Source organism: Colletotrichum phormii, assembly GCF_030913505.1.
Source record: "Colletotrichum phormii strain CBS 102054 chromosome Unknown BDP81scaffold_2, whole genome shotgun sequence".
NCBI lineage: Eukaryota > Fungi > Ascomycota > Sordariomycetes > Glomerellales > Glomerellaceae > Colletotrichum > Colletotrichum phormii.
Genome location: NW_026851444.1, coordinates 3,458,390 through 3,476,096, shown reverse-complemented (window position 1 = coordinate 3,476,096; position 17,707 = coordinate 3,458,390). Strand labels below are relative to the sequence as shown.

At 47.8% G+C, this 17,707-nt stretch overlaps 2 protein-coding genes across 2 annotated transcripts; both read left to right on the top strand.

Annotated features, from left to right (window-relative positions):
* Nucleotides 1-13,176: 13,176 nt before the first annotated feature.
* Nucleotides 13,177-15,114, top strand: BDP81DRAFT_498430 (fungal-specific transcription factor domain-containing protein). The gene is made up of 3 exons (XM_060595465.1): nucleotides 13,177-13,559; nucleotides 13,637-14,114; nucleotides 14,164-15,114. The coding sequence occupies exons 1-3, from the start codon at nucleotides 13,484-13,486 to the stop codon at nucleotides 14,756-14,758; spliced, it is 1,149 nt and encodes a 382-aa protein (XP_060451111.1). The 5' UTR covers nucleotides 13,177-13,483; the 3' UTR covers nucleotides 14,759-15,114.
* Nucleotides 15,115-15,980: 866 nt separating this feature from the next.
* Nucleotides 15,981-17,683, top strand: BDP81DRAFT_390059 (general substrate transporter; the record flags this gene model as incomplete). Its single annotated transcript, XM_060587352.1, has 8 exons — nucleotides 15,981-16,049; nucleotides 16,306-16,322; nucleotides 16,378-16,492; nucleotides 16,554-16,591; nucleotides 16,652-16,679; nucleotides 16,746-16,859; nucleotides 16,917-17,150; nucleotides 17,213-17,683. 8 exons carry the CDS (start codon nucleotides 15,981-15,983, stop codon nucleotides 17,681-17,683), a joined length of 1,086 nt encoding a protein of 361 aa, XP_060451110.1.
* Between the last annotated feature and the right edge of the window lie 24 nt (nucleotides 17,684-17,707).

Below are 17,707 nucleotides of genomic sequence, written 5' to 3'. Positions count from 1 at the left end.
AATCAGGACCAGACTCACGGCTACGACGAATGGCAAGCCTCGTAAGCAAAATTACCGGATACATCGGTCCGATAGAACTCCCCCCTTGGGAGCAACTAGCGGACTGGCAGACAGCCCTCGCCAGGGTCGGCTACGAACCTAATAAGACGAAAGAAGAACAGGCCCTCTCCTTTGCAGGCAGGATGGCAACTTTCTCCAAGCGGGACATTATTATCTACACTAACGGGTCCCAGATGTCGGACGGCAGCAGCACCTCCGCCGGAGCAGGCTAGGTAGGGTACCAAGCTATACGGCAGATCTTCCGCGGATCCGAACCACTCGGCTCCTAAACTGAGGTATATAACGCGGAGGCATATGCTACGTATCACGGCCTGATAGAAGCCACCCGGGCTCCTACGGCTCGTATGGTAGATAACGTCCACATCTACCTCGACAACCTCGCAGTCGCGGCTAGACTATACTCCCAGAGCACAGGAAGCAGCCAGGCTAGATTTAGGGCCTTCAATAGGCTCTCTTCCTCCTGGACTCGGAGACAAAGAGAGAGCTGGACAACCCCCGGCAGGGTTTATGTTTGGTGGTGCCCTGGGCACACGGGAGTACCAGGAAATGAAGAAGCGGATGCTCTAGCCAAGGAAGCCTGCAAACTAATCCCAAAATCACAACCACAGCCCTCATTAGCGCACCTAGAAAGGCAAGCTAAAGCAGCTGCCTTCCAAGCCTTTGCCAGAAAATGGCTGTCCCAATGCCCTCGGCAATATGCCGACCTCGAGATGATTCTTCACCCCAAGCCGCCCGAACTCCGCCTCCCTCGGCACTTACTAGGAAGGCTATACGCAGCAAGATCCCATCATGGAGACTTTGCAGCATACCACGAGAGATTCGCTCATCAAGATGCGTTGCTCAACTGCAGCTGTGGGAAACCCAAGACACCAGTCCATTTCTACTTCTGCAAGCGTGGACGCAAGGCTACACCGCGCTACCTCCGCCAACGTATGGCCAAAGCAAGTATTGATTTCTTGTTAGGTTCCGCTAAGGGAGCCTCTCTTCTATGCGAATGGATAGAGGAGACCAATTTCTTTTCCGAAATTTGCCCGAGTCATTGAACAGGAACGTTAGGTGAAGACGGTAGCCTGTAATATAGTTTAGATTAGTATAGACCATGTCGGCATAGCGCCCGGCACGTCCTTTTGTTACCAGACGTTAAATACATCATCATCATCATCAACATAGGGGCTAAACGATCATTCTGGATTAGAATGATCCAAGACGACCTAAGGGATAAAGAATATATTGTTACGCCCGCCGCAACTTGTCACTGTGGGCGCGTAGCTATATAATGCAGAACAAGGGACAATGATGCCGGAGTCATCATTATCGAAGCTTTTGCTTTGTGCCAGAGTTGGTTGCCTTGTCCAGCTCGTAACATATATCTAGAATCAGGACTTATATATAGGATAGACTCGAGCCGGGCTCTAGGATAGACTTTCCATAGCTCTTTAGTAATTAACTTCGTATCAAATATTATAATCACTTTCATTTATCTTCCCTAAGAACCTCTTTGACAAGATTACGATTGATCACCGAAGCCTTCCCGACTTGAGACCGATTCGACCTAGTATAATAATCATCTAATTATTACATCTGATTATTACTATTACCAGTTCCGCAGCCTCAACTTCTGCAAATATACCTTACTACGACTAGCTAGCCGTAATACTATAATTGCTCCTGTTTAGTAAGTTGACCCTACGAAACTGCTAATAGTAATGTTACGCCCGCCGCAACTTGTCACTGTGGGCGCGTAGCTATATAATGCAGAACAAGGGACAATGATGCCGGAGTCATCATTATCGAAGCTTTTGCTTTGTGCCACAGTTGGTTGCCTTGTCCTGCTCGTAACACATTGTTATAATATAATAAATATTTAATAATGCTATAGAGCGACTTGAGAACAAGACCAAGGAAGCGGACTACTTTACGGAGAAGGTTAATACTCTCTACGGTGCCGCTAACATCATTACTATACTATATAATAAACGAGGGAAACTTAGGCTTAACTCACCTTAAGCCTTCGATAGAACCCCAGGATAACTAAAGGGATTCTTACGTAAGTTAAAGCCTACTAAAGCTTCTATGAAATGAACTTTAAGGATAAAGCTAAGAAGGTTATCTATACTACCTCCTTTTTAAAAGGAAAAGCCCTTGTATAGTTCGAACTATATCTTACCGTGTCGCAAAAACGACGCCGTTAATTACGGGCAGCAATTAACGCCATATATACCCTACGACATACCGACTTTATAATAACTAACGACTAGAATACTCTTAAGCTAGAGACCCAAGGCATCTTTAAAGGACTAACGTGGTTCATCAGTCAGCCGGCCGGACCAGTCAGCCGGACGTTTTTTTCTAAACACACTTATGTCCAAACCACTTAAACCTTTGACGTGTAAAATCTCAACAACCATAATGCCAATCTACACCCAAGAAGACAAAGTCATTCTTGCGATTGAAGCGATCCGATCGATACGCGCTGTAGGTAGTAACTTGAGCATTTCGCGTGCCGCAAAGACCTACGGTATCCCGAAGAGCACCTTAGCCGATAGAATAAATAACCGACCGCGACGCGAACAAACTCAACCCCAACGATATAAACTCGATCCGATCGAAGAGAAAACACTCCTCTAATACGTTATTGAACAGGATTCTAGAGGATTTCCTTTGCGCCTTGGCGGTGTGGAAAATATGGCCAATCTCCTGCTGCGAGTGCGTAATGCCGAGCCTGTTGGCAAGCGATAAGCCAGGCGGTTTGTGGACTCACAGCCTGCTCTGAAAACCAAGTTGAATCGTCCATACGATTATCAAAGGGCTCTTCAAGAAGACCCAGAGGTTATTTCAAAGTGGTTTGTGTTGTTACGCAACATGATGACCAAGTATGGAATCCAAGAGGAGGACCTATATAATTTCGACGAGACTGGCTTCATGATGGGCATGATCACCGCGTTAATAGTAGTAATACGCGCCGATCGACGCGGCAAAGCAAAGTCTGTCCAGCCGGGTAACCGTGAATGTGCTATAGTCATTGAATGTATCAATTCGGGCGGGTGGTGCATCCCTCCGTTCGTGATCGTCAAGGGCGTACATCACCTTGCCAGTTGGACCACGGAATCAGGTTTTCCGGGCAACTGGGTCATCAAGCCCACTGCTAATGGATGGACGGATAATCAGACGGGTCTTGACTGGATTAAACACTTCGACAAACATACTAAGAACCGAACTAAGGGCGTCTACCGGATGCTCATTATCGACGGCCATGAGAGCCATTTATCGGCCGAATTCGACGATTACTGCAAGCAGAACAATATTGTAACGGTCAGTATGCCTGCAAATTCGTCGCATCTATTACAGCCATTAGATATTGCGCTTTACTCGCCTTTAAAACGCGCATACTGTGATAAAATCAACCTATTTATTAGAGCCTCCATAAATCACATTACCAAGTCTGAGTTCTTTATTGCCTTCCAGGCCCACAACAAGGTTTTTAATGAGGAAAACATCAGGTCTGCTTTCCAAGGCGCTGGAATTTCACCTTGGGACCCAGACTATGTTATCAAAAAGCTTGATGTGCATTTACGGACGCCTACACCTCCTATGGCCAACCCTTCAACACCACCACCTTGGCAGTCGCAAACGCCCTCTAACCTATAACAAGCCGTCTCAAAGTCTAACTTTATCAAAAGCCGGATCTCTGCTCATAAAGGAAGCTCACCGACACCAATTATTGCTGTAGTTGAGCAATTGTCAAAGGGTGCGTAGGCAATGGCGCACTCAATCACTATTTTGACTGATCGGCTTCGTACCCTTGAGGATGCGAATGTAGCACTTGCTAAGCATCGGAGGGCTAAAAGGTCGCGTGTGCAGCTTGGAGGGGCACTTAGTATAGAGGAATCTCAGGGTTTGCTGGAAGAGAAACAAAAAGGTAAACGTCCAGCACCTCGAGAGGATGAGGAGGGGGGTCCATCAAAGAGAGCCCAGCCGACTCGGAGACGCTGTGGTGCGTGTGGTAAGACTGGGTATAATGCACGAACCTGTTCCAAAGATGTCAAATCATCAGGAGATTCTAATAGCGACAACCAATAATTGATTTAATGCGTTGTGGTTGAGAAATACTAGATGTTGTTGTGGACGTGGGAAAAAACGTCCGGTTGACTGGTCCGGCCGGCTGACTGATGAACCACGTTATACAGATTTAAGAAAATATACTTTTATCTTTATTTTAAGAACTAGATGATGAACGATACTATGAGAGAGAACTCTCTAACCTTTAATAGAAGGGATTAGCCTCGTATTATACTATAGAATTTAAATAAATCTACGCCCGACTTAATTACTCCGATAATGCTAAGATCTTTATATTCTATAAAGAACCTAAGGAGGAAGTCAAGGACAAACTATCTCAATAAGATAGATGTTACGACCCAACATGCATGACCAAGAACAAGGCCTGCCCCGCAGGCTCGCGGCGGCTACAGCGCACCATGTATGCAGAGGACAAGGAACACTAGGCACCCTCTCACGGAACGGAAGAACTATGGACAAGTCACGTGATGATAAGAGATAAGAGATAAGGATAAGGATATGTTGGATATGAGTTATCCAAGCGATCTGACGGTTAGTCAGGGTGGCCAGCGGAATATGCATATGTGAGTGAGCAGAAAAGAGCGTCTATTCGTACTAAAGAGTGGATGGAATCACCACAGGCTTGTGGGCCTAATGCTATCCTAATAAGTCTTGCAGAGCTAGGACCAGGTGGAAATGACAGTCTGGCCTGTTTCGTGATGGTCAGACCATTCCGAATGGGTTATGTCCATGACTCGCGTAGAAGCATGCATGGATTCTGTCACGATCCTTGGATAATGTCAGAGCCCTCCCGGATAGGGGCTAGTCAGAGGTAGTAAGGAGTCCAAGCAACAAAGGAGCAGCTCAGATATATATACAGCGCAGGGAGTACACGTCGAGGGAGGAGTAGATTTCAGTAATTCATCATTCTACCCCTAACTGCAGTTGGCCTCTGAGAGCTTCCACCCTGCCTCAACATCCCAACTTGACAGATGTCAGGCCCATCCCAGTACACTCGTTACAACGATTGTCACACCATGCCTATGAAACAATATGGTCTTACACAAGCATGACTAAGTTTGCCAAGGATATGCCAGTATAAAGGGTCTTCCACTCACTATATAGATAGTCGGGATATTCCCATAGCCACTCGTTCTTCATACTCATCAATACATCCCATTGACCCCCTACCTGATAATCGCTGCCCAACAGTTATGAGCCCAGTTGTCTTTCTGACCACTGGATACTCTGAATAAGCATCACACAGTCAACTACCTCTTTGTCTATTAGCAGCCCAGGCAGGCACCTGGTCAATCCACGGGTATCACAACCGACCTATTAGTCTATCGGACAAGATGTCTACCGTACAGACTACTATTCGCCTTAAAAGCCAATCTGACTGGCCAGACTGGTATACCTTCATCAGGATGAATGCCAAATCTAACGGGATATGGCAGTTCTGCAACCCTGACTCTGATGAGGCCTTGACTGCGCCTATCAGACCACAACTGCCAGTCGACCCAAATAGCGACCAAGTTACTCTGTTTGACGCCAACAGCAGAGTATATATCGAGGAGCTTAGGCAGTACGAGCGAAGAACCCAGGCGCTTCAGAAAACCATGAGAGACATCACCACCACTATCGAGCCAACCATGCTCTCCTGGCTAGTGGATGCTGATACTCCAAGAGAAGCCCTGCGAAGCCTGAAGGACAGGTATCAACGATCTCCTCAAGCGGAGAAAAGACTTACCTACAAGACCTATAGAGATCATCTCATGAGGATCAAGAGATCAGGCACCCAAGAGTGGATTCAATCTTGTGAGACCAATCTCTCCAAAGCAGTCAGATTGGGCTGTGAAGAGATGAGTGTACCTCATCAACAAACCACCCTTCTCAACGCATTGAAAGGGGTATATCCAGACTTCGTCGCTCCCATGGCTAGGGATACAACCAGGGAAGAAATTGACGACGTTGATCCATCAGAACGGCTGACAGGCAAGAAAATCCTTCAGCATTTGAGAACCTGGCTAGAGGCTGGGCATGGAGATGAAGACTCCAAATCAGGCGGTGCATATGCCACTTGGCAACAGCGTGAAGAAGGCCAATCTCCACGGGTTTCAGCCAAGGGCAACACCAACAACGCTTCTTTTGGCCGAAAACCAAAGGATAAGGACAACAGGCCGAAACCCTTTTGTCTATTAGATGGGAAGAAGCACTTTTATCAGGAATGCTTCTATTTGAACCCATACATTCGTCCATCCGGCTGGACTGGAGACACAGCGAAGATCCAGATGGCTCAAGATTTCCTTGCCAACAACCCTAGGCTAAAGGAAAAGATAGAGCAAAGCAGGACCAAGAGCGTCTCTCCAGACCAATTGGCAGAACAGAAGGCCAGCAAGGCCAACTACATACGGGCATCCAGTCCATCAGACTCAGATACTGACTGGTCGGATACCAGCTCAGTGCCAGAAGAACCAAATGGCAGCTGTCAGCACATCGCTCAAGCCAGCGATAACAAACACGCTGTACTTGTTGACAGCGGGGCATCAGATACCCTCACATGGGACAAATCTCGCTTTGCAGATCTAAACCCTGTCAAGAAGACCTTTGACACCCCAAATGGGCCTATTATTGCAACCGCAAAAGGGATCATGATAGTCAATGCAGTAGATGCAATGGGCCAACCTCATCAATTGCGAATCAACAGCGCATATTTAGTACCAGACGCTCCAACTACCCTGATCAGTACCATCAGATTAGAGGAGCAAGGACTTTGGTTCTCGGCAAGGCAACGATGCCTTGAAGACAATCAGGGCAGTCCTCAATTTCAAATCTGGATACTAGAATCACAGTATCATCTCGAGCCTCCTGACGGCCAAGGGGCAGTCTATTTCTCATCCTCTTCTCAGCCTCGAGCAACCAGCAAGGAGAACGCCAAACTGTGGCACGAACGACTCAGCCACGCAAATAAGGCGGCTCTTCAACACCTATCCAAGGCATCCTCAGATGCAGGAATAGAGGGTCTTCTGATAGAGGACTGCGAGACATGTAGACAGGCCAAAGCAATGAGGAGCATCTCAAGACGTCAACCAATTTACAAAACCACTTACCCATTCGAGAGGATCAACATTGACTTCTTTCTGATGGAGGAAGCGTACAATGGGGCGAAAGTCAGTATTATCGCCACATGCCCATACACCAAGCTGAAGCTCCAGAGAGCACTTCCACATCGACGACTTCTTGGCCTCCGATTTATCAAGCAACTAGTCAAGTTTCTCTCAGTGCAATACGATATTGTTGTACGATTTTTACGGCTTGATGGGGATGTGTCTCTACAGACCAACATAGAGGACTACACCTCCGAGGAAGGGATCATTCTGGAGAGAACAGCACCATACACATCAGCACAAAACGGCCAAGCCGAGAGAGCTGGGGGAGTTATATTTGCAGCAGCAAGAGCTCTCTGTATACAGTCAAACTTTCCCCCACAACTCTGGCCAGAGACAACAGCGGCAGCCGTCTATCTTGGCAACCGAACTCCAAGAAGGAAGATCAACTGGATGACACCAGAAGGAAAGACGAATGCGTGGCTGAATGCCAACAAGGGTACAAAGCGCCCAGAACTATCATCGCTTAGCCATCTCAAGAGATATGGTTGCAGAGCCTATCCTCTGACCAAAAACTACATGGCTGGCCGCCAAAAGTCAGCCAAGATGGCACCTAGAGCTCATATTGGCTATCTCTGTGGATATGATAGCTCGAACATCTATCGCATATGGGTCCCTACTCTGAATCAGGTTTTCAGATCCAGAGACGTGTCATTTGACGAATCAGTTGTCTACAATCCTTCAGAAGTCCAGCAACTTGATGCCGTACAGATAAGAGAGCAGACAGGGCATCTAGACCTGTTGGAACTCCATGACGATATTGATCACGATATCGAATCCATTCTAGAGGATTTCGCGGCCCCAGATACCTATGCAACTCATCCGTCAGACCGCCAAAGTTCTATTTTCGCTCCAGATAATAGTCTTCCAACTCTACCTTGTCTTAGGGAAGAAGTGACGCTAGGTAACCGCCTATCCAGCCAGCCTGGCAGTTCTGTAAGAGGAACAGAAACCAGCCTCGATATCTCTTCGGCTGGGGGGGTGATGTCTAGTAGCCCTCCACTTCCATCTTCATCGTCAGCCATTACTTCAGACGAAGTAATCCATGACACCATCTATGTCAACACAGAAGAGACAGTGTCTCAACAAGAAGAAAATCAACCCTTACATAGGGACCATCAGATCGAACCTGGGTGGGTGGAAGGCTCCCCTCGACCAGAAGGTTCATCACCAACCCAATCAGCGACTTCACCAACTCCAACGAGTGGAGATGGTAGCAATACTTCCAACAATAACACTTTGGAAGGTGTAGGTCAACAGCCCCTCAGCAACGTTATCAAAAGACGCCAGAAATACGACAAAAGTGAAGGGGTTGACTCTTCCAACATCCTGAAATCCCCGAGGCGACGGAAACCAAGTAAAGAGGCAGCAGGCTCTGAATCGAGAGGTCTCTATCAGAAGCAGTATATCGCCTACATATCCGCCAACACAAGCGCACTCCATAGCGCAACGATGGATGCGACAAGAAAGATGCACAAGAGAGATCTTCCTCCAACTCCCAGAAACTGGAGAGAGGCTCAAAAGCACCCCTTCTTCAAGGAATGGAAAGCTGCTTGTGAATCTGAGCTAAAACACCATTGGGATATCGCCACATGGAAGAGAGTTCAGATCTGCAACGTCGACAAGGAAAAACACTTTATTATCCCCTTATTATGGGTGTTCACTTATAAGTTCGACAAGCACGGCTATCTTCACAAGTTCAAAGCAAGGATTTGTGTCCAAGGCAATCTTCAACCGCCGAACGATCTCGACACTTCAGCATCAACTCTTGCTGCCAGAACCTTCAGAACCATGATGGCCCTTGGAGCCAGGTTTGGACTTCGTTTCTGGCAAAAAGATGCAGTCAATGCGTTCACAAACGCCTGGCTAGATGAGGTGGTGTATGTCAGACACCCACCTGGCTTTGAGGAATATGAGAGTTGTCTTTTGCTTCTCAGAGCTTTATATGGCCTCAGGAGGTCGCCTCTCCTCTGGCAACGTCACATTACCAAAACTATGAAGCAAATAGGCTTTCGCCAACTTGAGGAAGACGAGTGTGTCTTCATGAGAGATGGGATCATCGTCTTTATATTTGTAGACGATATAGTGATCGCTTTCCTCCCTGACCTGCAGGAAGAGGCCAAAAAGATCACTGATGATCTTCACAACCATTACCAACTCAGAGATATGGGCGATCTCCGATGGTTTCTTGGCATCAGAATTATCAGAGACATCAATGCCAAAAAGATATGGCTATCCCTCGATAACTACATTGACTCTCTTGAGACCAAGTATAAGGTCCAAAACAACAAAGGATGGCCAATGACTCCAATGGCACTTGATCAACTTGTCAAATACGATGGTCAAGCGTCAAAACAGACAATCATCGAATATCAGAGCAAGGTTGGATCTCTCAACTATGCAGCTGTTATTGCCAGACCCGATATATCACATACAACATCAAGACTCTCTGAATATCTTCAGAATCCTGGTCCATCGCACATGGAAGCGGCAGACAGATGTCTTGCCTACCTTGCCCGAACCAAGGGATTAGCAATTGAATACGATGGGTCAGCAGACGGAAGACTGTGCTGTTCTTCCGACGCAGCATTTGCTGATGACCTCAATACACGACGAAGCAGTCAGGGGTATATCACCATGCTCTTTGGTGGTCCTATTGAATGGAGAGCCACAAAGCAGACCTGTGTAGTTACCTCATCAACGGAAGCAGAACTAGTTGCTCTCACTCAAGCCACAAGAGAGTATATGGCAACCATAAGGTTAATGGAGAATCTCCAGATTCAACCAGACGGTTTCCCTACTATTTACTGCGACAACAGTCAAACTCTTCGTCTTCTGACAGATGAAAAGCCCCACAGAACCTCCAGGCTGAAACATATCGATATACAGAATTTGTGGGCTCGCCAAGTCTGTCGGAAAGGAGACATCACTTTCAAGTGGATGGATACCAATAGCACTATCGCTGATGGTCTAACCAAACCACTGAACGCACAAAAACACCGAGAATTCGTTCGTCAACTTCGTCTTGTTAACATCACACACCTGCTGGGCCAGGAAGAAGTGTGAATAGCTTCAAGCAAAGACTTGAACCTAGGGGGGTGTGTCAGGCCCATCCCAGTACACTCGTTACAACGATTGTCACACCATGCCTATGAAACAATATGGTCTTACACAAGCATGACTAAGTTTGCCAAGGATATGCCAGTATAAAGGGTCTTCCACTCACTATATAGATAGTCGGGATATTCCCATAGCCACTCGTTCTTCATACTCATCAATACATCCCATTGACCCCCTACCTGATAATCGCTGCCCAACAACAGATAACCAGGATATGAGCTATCCAACATATCCAAACAAGGACACTGTCCAGCACAAAGGACATGTTCAGAATCAGGACTTGTATATAAGGATGGACTTGAGCCGGACTCTAGGACAGACTTCCCATAGCTTCTTCAGCAATGAACTTCGTATCAGGATTAACATCCGCTTTCAGCTACTACCTTGACAAGACTACGATTGATCACCGAAGCCTTACCTACCCTTACGATTGACAGACATAGCTTCCCTGAAGCTATCCCCGACTACGATTACTGTTACCAGTTCCGCAGCCTCAACTTCTGCAAACTACCCCTACGACTAGCTGGCCGTAACACCGCGTTCATCCTTCCTCCTCACTTCTAATGCGTATCACGCCACAAATAATCATGTCGTCACAAAGCAAAGAGGCCCAATTGAACTTAGCAGTCAAGGCTATCCAAAAAAAACCCTAAACTCAGCATTCGAGCCGCAGCAAGAATCTATTCAGTCGCCCCTAGGACCCTAGGTACCCGATTAAAAGCGACACCTACACGACAAGATACTATACCTAACTCACGCAAATTGACGGAGCTTGAAGAGGAGAAGCTAGTTGAGTATATCCTCGACCTGGATTCCCGATCGTTTCCTCCCCGGATCAGTGGTGTGGAAGAAATGGCTAATCGATTGCTCGCCGACCGCGACGCGCCCCTAGTTGGGAAGCGCTGGGCTTCAAACTTTGTTAAACGACAACCATAGCTCCGGACGCGCTTTTTTCGCAAATGCGACTATAAGAGGGCCTAATACGAAGATCTAGATGCGATAAATGCGTAGTTTCGGCTTGTAGCGAACACAATCGCGAAATACGGTATTATAGACTCCAATATCTACAACTTTGATGAGACTAGGTTTATGATGGGCCAGATTGCATCCGAGATGGTCGTCACGAGTCCCGAAAGGCGTTCAAATATAAAAATGATGCAGCCTGGCAATCGTGAATGGGTTACAGTCATTCAGGCCATCAGTTCGTCAGGCTATAGCGTTCCGCCGTACATCATCGTTGCAGGCCAATATCACCTCTCTACCTGGTATATAGAAATAGATCTCCTACGCGACTGGGTCATCGCAACGTCTGAAAACGGATGGACAATAAATTAAAGAGGCCTAGACTGGCTCCAGCACTTTGATCGGCATACGAAACCGCGTGTAACTAGCAGTTATCGCCTCCTCGTCGTCGATGGGTACGAAAGTCACCACTCTGCGGACTTTGAGATATATTGCAAGGAAAACAATATCGTCACACTCTGCATGCCGGCCCATTCGTCTCATCTACTTCAGCCCTTAGACGTTGGGTGTTTTGGGCCACTAAAGACGGCTTATGGTCGACAAATTAAGGATAAGATGCGCCGGGGTAATACCCATATTACGAAGGAGGACTTCTTCCCTGCATTTCATAACGCTTTCACGCAAGCCCTAACGGTAAAAAACATCCAGGGAGGCTTCAGAGGGGCCGGGCTTGTTCCCTTGAGTGCCGAAAGTGTGCTTTCGAAGCTTGATGTCAAGTTACACACTCCAACACCCCCAGGGTCCCTACCAACAACACCCCCCGCGTGGACTTCTTAGACGCCAAATAACCCAACAGAGGCCTCTTCTCAGTCCGAACTCATCAAAAGGAGGATCTCCCGCCATCAAAATAGCTCCCCAACTTCAATTATTGAAGCTGTAGAGCATTTATCAAAGGGAGCGCGGGGATTTATGCACCAGATTGCCTTATTAAGGTCGGAGGTCTAGATCCTCCGGGAGGAAAATAACCTATTTAGCAGACGCAGGAGGGCTAAGAAAACACGTCTCAGACAAGGAGCAAGTCTTACTATAGCTGAGGCAGAGGACATTCAGTCGCAGAGAGAGGCTACGGCCCAGATTGAGGAGGAAACGCGCCAGAGTAGTGGTCGTCGGCCGAGGACAGAAACAGGTCAACGGCGATGTGGCGTCTACGGAAACACTGGCCATAATACGCGAACATATCAGTTTAATAAAGAAATATCTGAGGAATAGGATTCAGAGTAGTTTCAATTGATTTTATGTTTTTAGTGTTGCTCCTTAGACAGATTTATAATGTGATCATGGTTAGGTGGGCAGCTCGCTTGTCTGGGCAGCTCGCTTATCAAGTACGTTAATGGTAAATAATGTAGTTATTGTTAAGTACCCCTTTAAATACGGGATAATAGTGGGTAAATAGTGGGTATTTTGAGCCTTGGCAAAAATGGAGCTATCTGGCACTCGATGGGATAGGCGAGGCCAGCTTCTCCCAGCTATTGATAATAATGCTGTGAATCTCGAAGGGCGTAATTCTTCAAAAGTTGCAGACTCAAACTCTTCTGAGAAGGCCAGAGGCGGAGGAATCACCAGCGCCGCCGTCCATCGGACTTCGTTCGCTGAGACTGCACCAATTTCCAAAAGTTTGATTTCAGTCTCTGGAATCAATGATGAGACATTGTTCTCATTTGAATCTCCGTCTCACATGAGAGATAGTGAGATCATAGATCTTCCCCATGATGCTGTGGTGGTTCACGATGTTCCCGATCTCCCCGATACGGACTCGTTGGGAAACTCGCCAGAACCACCGCAAACCGACGAACAGGGCCACTACGTAGGACCTGCATCCGGTGTTTCGTTTCTCTCTCGAATACAAAAAAGGCTGAAAGTTCAATCTCCTGGATATTTAAACTCGTCCGTCTTCAACTTTGGGGATCGTCCATTGCCCGGACAAGATTCATCGTTTGCGATTTTACCGCCAAAACCTCAAAAGATACTTCGACTTTGCTGCAACCACACATCGCTTTCTACATCGCCCTACTATAGAATCCTGGCTCGAGGTGTTGTATGACACCAACGGGTCCATGCTCTATAAAGACTCTGCAAGGAGTCAAACAGCACTTCTGTTCATGGTTTTCGCCCACTCGAATAATTATCAGAGTCGCCAATCTGCACGAAGCAAGGACTTTATCACAGAATGCGCAGAAACAAGGCAAGCACATTCTTTCAGGTTCAAGAACACGCTGAAAACCTTTGCTCATCATCTTTACTCCTTAGTGCTCGTTTCTTTGCTGTGGCGAAACACCAACTCTCTATGGAAAAGGGCGAGATCAGGCTGGCACACATTCAAGCGCGACTGGCACAGTGCTTCTATCTCTTGACGCAGTCAAGACTTAACCATTGCTGGACGCTATTTGGCATCACTGCTCAATTAGCAATGGCACTCGGCATCCATAGGAAGTCGCGAGTGGACCCAAAGACGTCTGATGGCCTGGACTACGTTAACTTGGAATGTCGAAAACGTACTTTTTGGTATGCTTACAACCTCAATACATATCTCAGCGCTGCTTTGGGGCGGCCAATGACCTTTCATGACGAAGACATTGACCAGGAATCGCCGCTTTGCGTTGACGACGATCAACTCCACCCTGGCTATGGGACCCGGCTAACAGAAGGTGGCTCTTCACTGGCTTCGGCACCGGTCGCCCAAATCAAGTAAGCTGTTGCGATCTCATCATAAACGTGGGCTAATTCATGTCAATAGGCTCTCGAGGATAGTAGCCCGAGTTCTGAGAAGTCTTTACGGCATCAAATCATGTTCTACTGAGGAGCACCTTGCATTTGCTACAAGGTTCAACAGAGACTTATCCGAGTGGCGAGACTTAATTTCTTACCTCCTTGACACGGCTGGACCTTCGGCGTTAGATGTCAAGTTGGTCCTAAGGCAACGTGATGTTCTCCAGCTTGCTTATTGGCACGCCCAAATTCTCGTCCACAGGCCCTTCCTCCTCAAGTCTCTGAGTAGCATCTCTGACAGTGGTCACGAAGAAGGCACTGAAATTTTGCGGTTGAGGCACGAAGAGATTCGAATGAACCTTCAGCTTTGCGTTGACGCCGCCATAGAAATCACCAAGCACATACATCTGATCAACGATGCCGGTGAGCTCTATAGCACGCTATTTGTGAGTTACTACTCTAGGTTGAGCATGCAGCGCTACGGTGTTGTCCTGCAGGAATTACGCCTCGAGGTTCTGCGGAATAACACCTATCTCGCATCAGTCTCAACTCCTAGAGCTGGAGATTGGTCGACGACAAAAGAGATCAATGAGAACCAGGCGGCCTCCTGCCAGAAGCCTTGATCGCATCTCAGGAATGGCGAGAGCGAATCGAGACTTGTCATGGGTCGAGCTGCCGAAAGCGTTCTCCAGGATGGTGCCGCTCCATTCCATGCGTTCGATGTCGGATTTCTCGACATGACGAATTGGGCTCAATTCGATTCTCTGGCAAGTAACATTTCCACATAGCAGTGCCAAACTCCAAACGTCTAACAGCGAATTTTCCTGGATCATAGGTCACAGGGGGCACGGGGACTTTTAATGCTTTGCTTCACGACGACTCCGCCAATCTTTGGGGTCATAGTAACGACCTAGAGCTTAATCCCTAAGGTGTCCCCCCATTCTCGAGCCGCCAAATTCTGAACAGATTTATCAATCAAGATCAATTCCTGGCGGCGGTATTAGTGGAGAGGCTTATCCTTCGCAGGAAGGAGCATCAGGTGCTTGGTGGCGGGAGAACCATAATTTACTCAAATCATGCCATTCAACCACGGAAGAAAGCATTGCAGAATATCGAGACCAACACCAAAGGTCGCTCATCAGAGTGAAACAGGCCCTTAGTCTCCGCTTTTTCTAAATGGAGGCTGGGTGTCAGGCGTTCGATGGCTCATGCGGGGTGGTGGTCCGACGGAGACCGGCCGGAGCCGAATGTCACGGGCAAATACTTCCGGAATGGAAAATGGACTTTGAGACACACCTCGTCATCAAGTCGCAATGGGATAGCAACAGTTTCATGGCAACTACGGAAAGGGCAAAGACGAATAACTCGGGCCTAACTCTCCGAACCTGAACGTAAGAGCCAGCACCTCCGATTTGTGCCAAGATGGCTACTGTGCCGTCTTTTGTTTGTTAGACAGACACTTTGACGCGAGGAATCCTTCAGACTCTTGATCAATTCTACTGGGTTGGAACAAGGGGATGAGATCCACAGTCCCCGCAAGTTGACTTGAACAAGTTCGTAATGGGTGGTCAATAGTTTCGAGGCCTGTCTTGCACCCCATCCTCACCACGGATCGGAAGGCCGTTTGGGTCTTCTTTTTTGAGTCTTCTTCTTCTACCTAATTGTTCGAGAATTGGCCGCATACGCAATGTTTCCTATCTCGAGTTGCTGGAAAGCGGATGTTTCAATCACTACTTCGTCGATACATTTCCCAACATTCATGATAATTACTACGGCCCGGGCTAGTTCCTCGGCCGGCATTTTAGAACCCCAAATTTTGCCAGTCAGGAGACGACTGTTTTCCTCATGGCTTTGAGGCCACACATGCACACTGATAGATTGCGGAGACGCCTTACCAACCCCATGGTCTCTGTCGTATGTTGGCTTTGACTCTCCCAGCTGGATGGCTCGACATAGCGCGACGGACAGTCTCCTTCCAACAATCCGGGCCGCCGGGGGTAGGACCACGAGACAATCTAGGAGAGTTTCTCAGTCGCTCGCAGGGGCTCATGCATATGGCACGCCAAGGTTTGCCATTGTCATCAGCAATGTTTACTTATCATTGTAAGTCAATTATACATCAATCTCTCGAGCTTTTTTCCGGACGGGCATGTACTGATAAACATTACAGGTTGGCACCTGCATTCAGTAAGACAAAGTTTTTCATCGAGATGTTGATTTCGGACGTTAACTTGCGCTTCAGGGCCACGGCAAACCACATTCCCCAGTTCCTAGGAGGACGTTTCGTCTTGGGCTTCGGCGTATCGTTTTGTTGTGTCTCTGCTCCGACCTACGTGAGCGAGCTGGCTCATCCGAAGGTACGTAGAATCTTGCACATAGGAATAGCCCAATGAGTTTCGCTGATAAGTTGGAAAACAGTGGAGAGGTACCCTGACTGGACTCTACAACTGCATGTGGTAAGAACATCTACTCGAGAGCTTCCGCACGAGGTCTCGCTCAAGCTAACAATGAGACAGGCCAGTTGGGGCTTTCATTGCCGGTTGGGTAAGCAACTACAACCTCTGAACTCTTTGATTTCTTCGTAAACAGGTACTAATTGCGAACCAACAGGTTGCATACGGCGCTTCTTTCATCCCAGGCGACGGTGGCTGGCGACTTCCTGTTTGGTGCCAGTTGGTCACTTCCGGAATCGTTGTTGCATTCGTTTTCTTCTTGCCTGAGAGTGTGAGCAATCAGCGGAGCCCTAGATCCTGTTTCAGCAGCTGATATGAGACTCAACAGCCCCGATGGCTCGTCGCCAATGACCGGCACGAAGAGGCAGCAAAGATTCTAACACAGCTGCACGGCGAAAAGGACCCCAATCACCCTATCGTGCAGCTGCAGATGAAGGAAATGATGGCCCAGATATCGAACGAGGCTAGTGATAAGAAGTGGTGGGATTATCATGAGTTGTGGAATACCCACTCTGCCCGGAGAAGACTTATTTGTGTACTGGGTATGGCCATCATGGGACAGGTGAGAACTTCAGTGCCCCTCAAGCAAATTTTACGACCGGTCCTAATTCTGATTCATCTCAGGCCTCTGGCAACTCTCTATCAAGCTACTATCTCGTCACAATGATGAACACAGCCGGAATCACCGATGAAAAGAAGGTCCTAGCCCTCAACGCCGTCAACAGCATTCTCGGTCTTCTAGGTAGTGTTATCGGTGCCCGCCTCACCGATCGCGTCGGTCGACGACCTTTGCTCATCTACAGCATTCTCTTCTGCTCCGTCACTTTTGCCGTCATCACCGGTACATCTAAGATGGCTGTCGATGATCCGAGCAACACCAACGCAGCTAACACTACCATCGCTTTTGTCTTCCTCTTCGGTGTCGTATTTTCTCTGGGTTGGACAGCACAGCAGAGCATGTACATTGCCGAGACTCTCAGCACCTCCACCCGTGCCAAAGGAACTGCCGTCGGCAACTTTGCCTCCTCGGCTATCTCGCTGGTGCTTGCTTACAGTTCTGGCCCTGCGTTTGAGAAGATTGGCTACTACTTTTAACTGGTCTTTGTCTTTTGGTGAGTT

Coding starts and splice junctions, on each gene's coding strand:
- BDP81DRAFT_498430 (XM_060595465.1), top strand. CDS start 13,484: ATGCTCTATAAAGACTCTGCAAGGAGTCAAACAGCACTTCTGTTCATG. Junction 13,560..13,636: donor CCACTCGAATAATTATCAGA/GTCGCCAATCTG, acceptor TTCAGGTTCAAG/AACACGCTGAAAACCTTTGC. Junction 14,115..14,163: donor GCACCGGTCGCCCAAATCAA/GTAAGCTGTTGC, acceptor TCATGTCAATAG/GCTCTCGAGGATAGTAGCCC.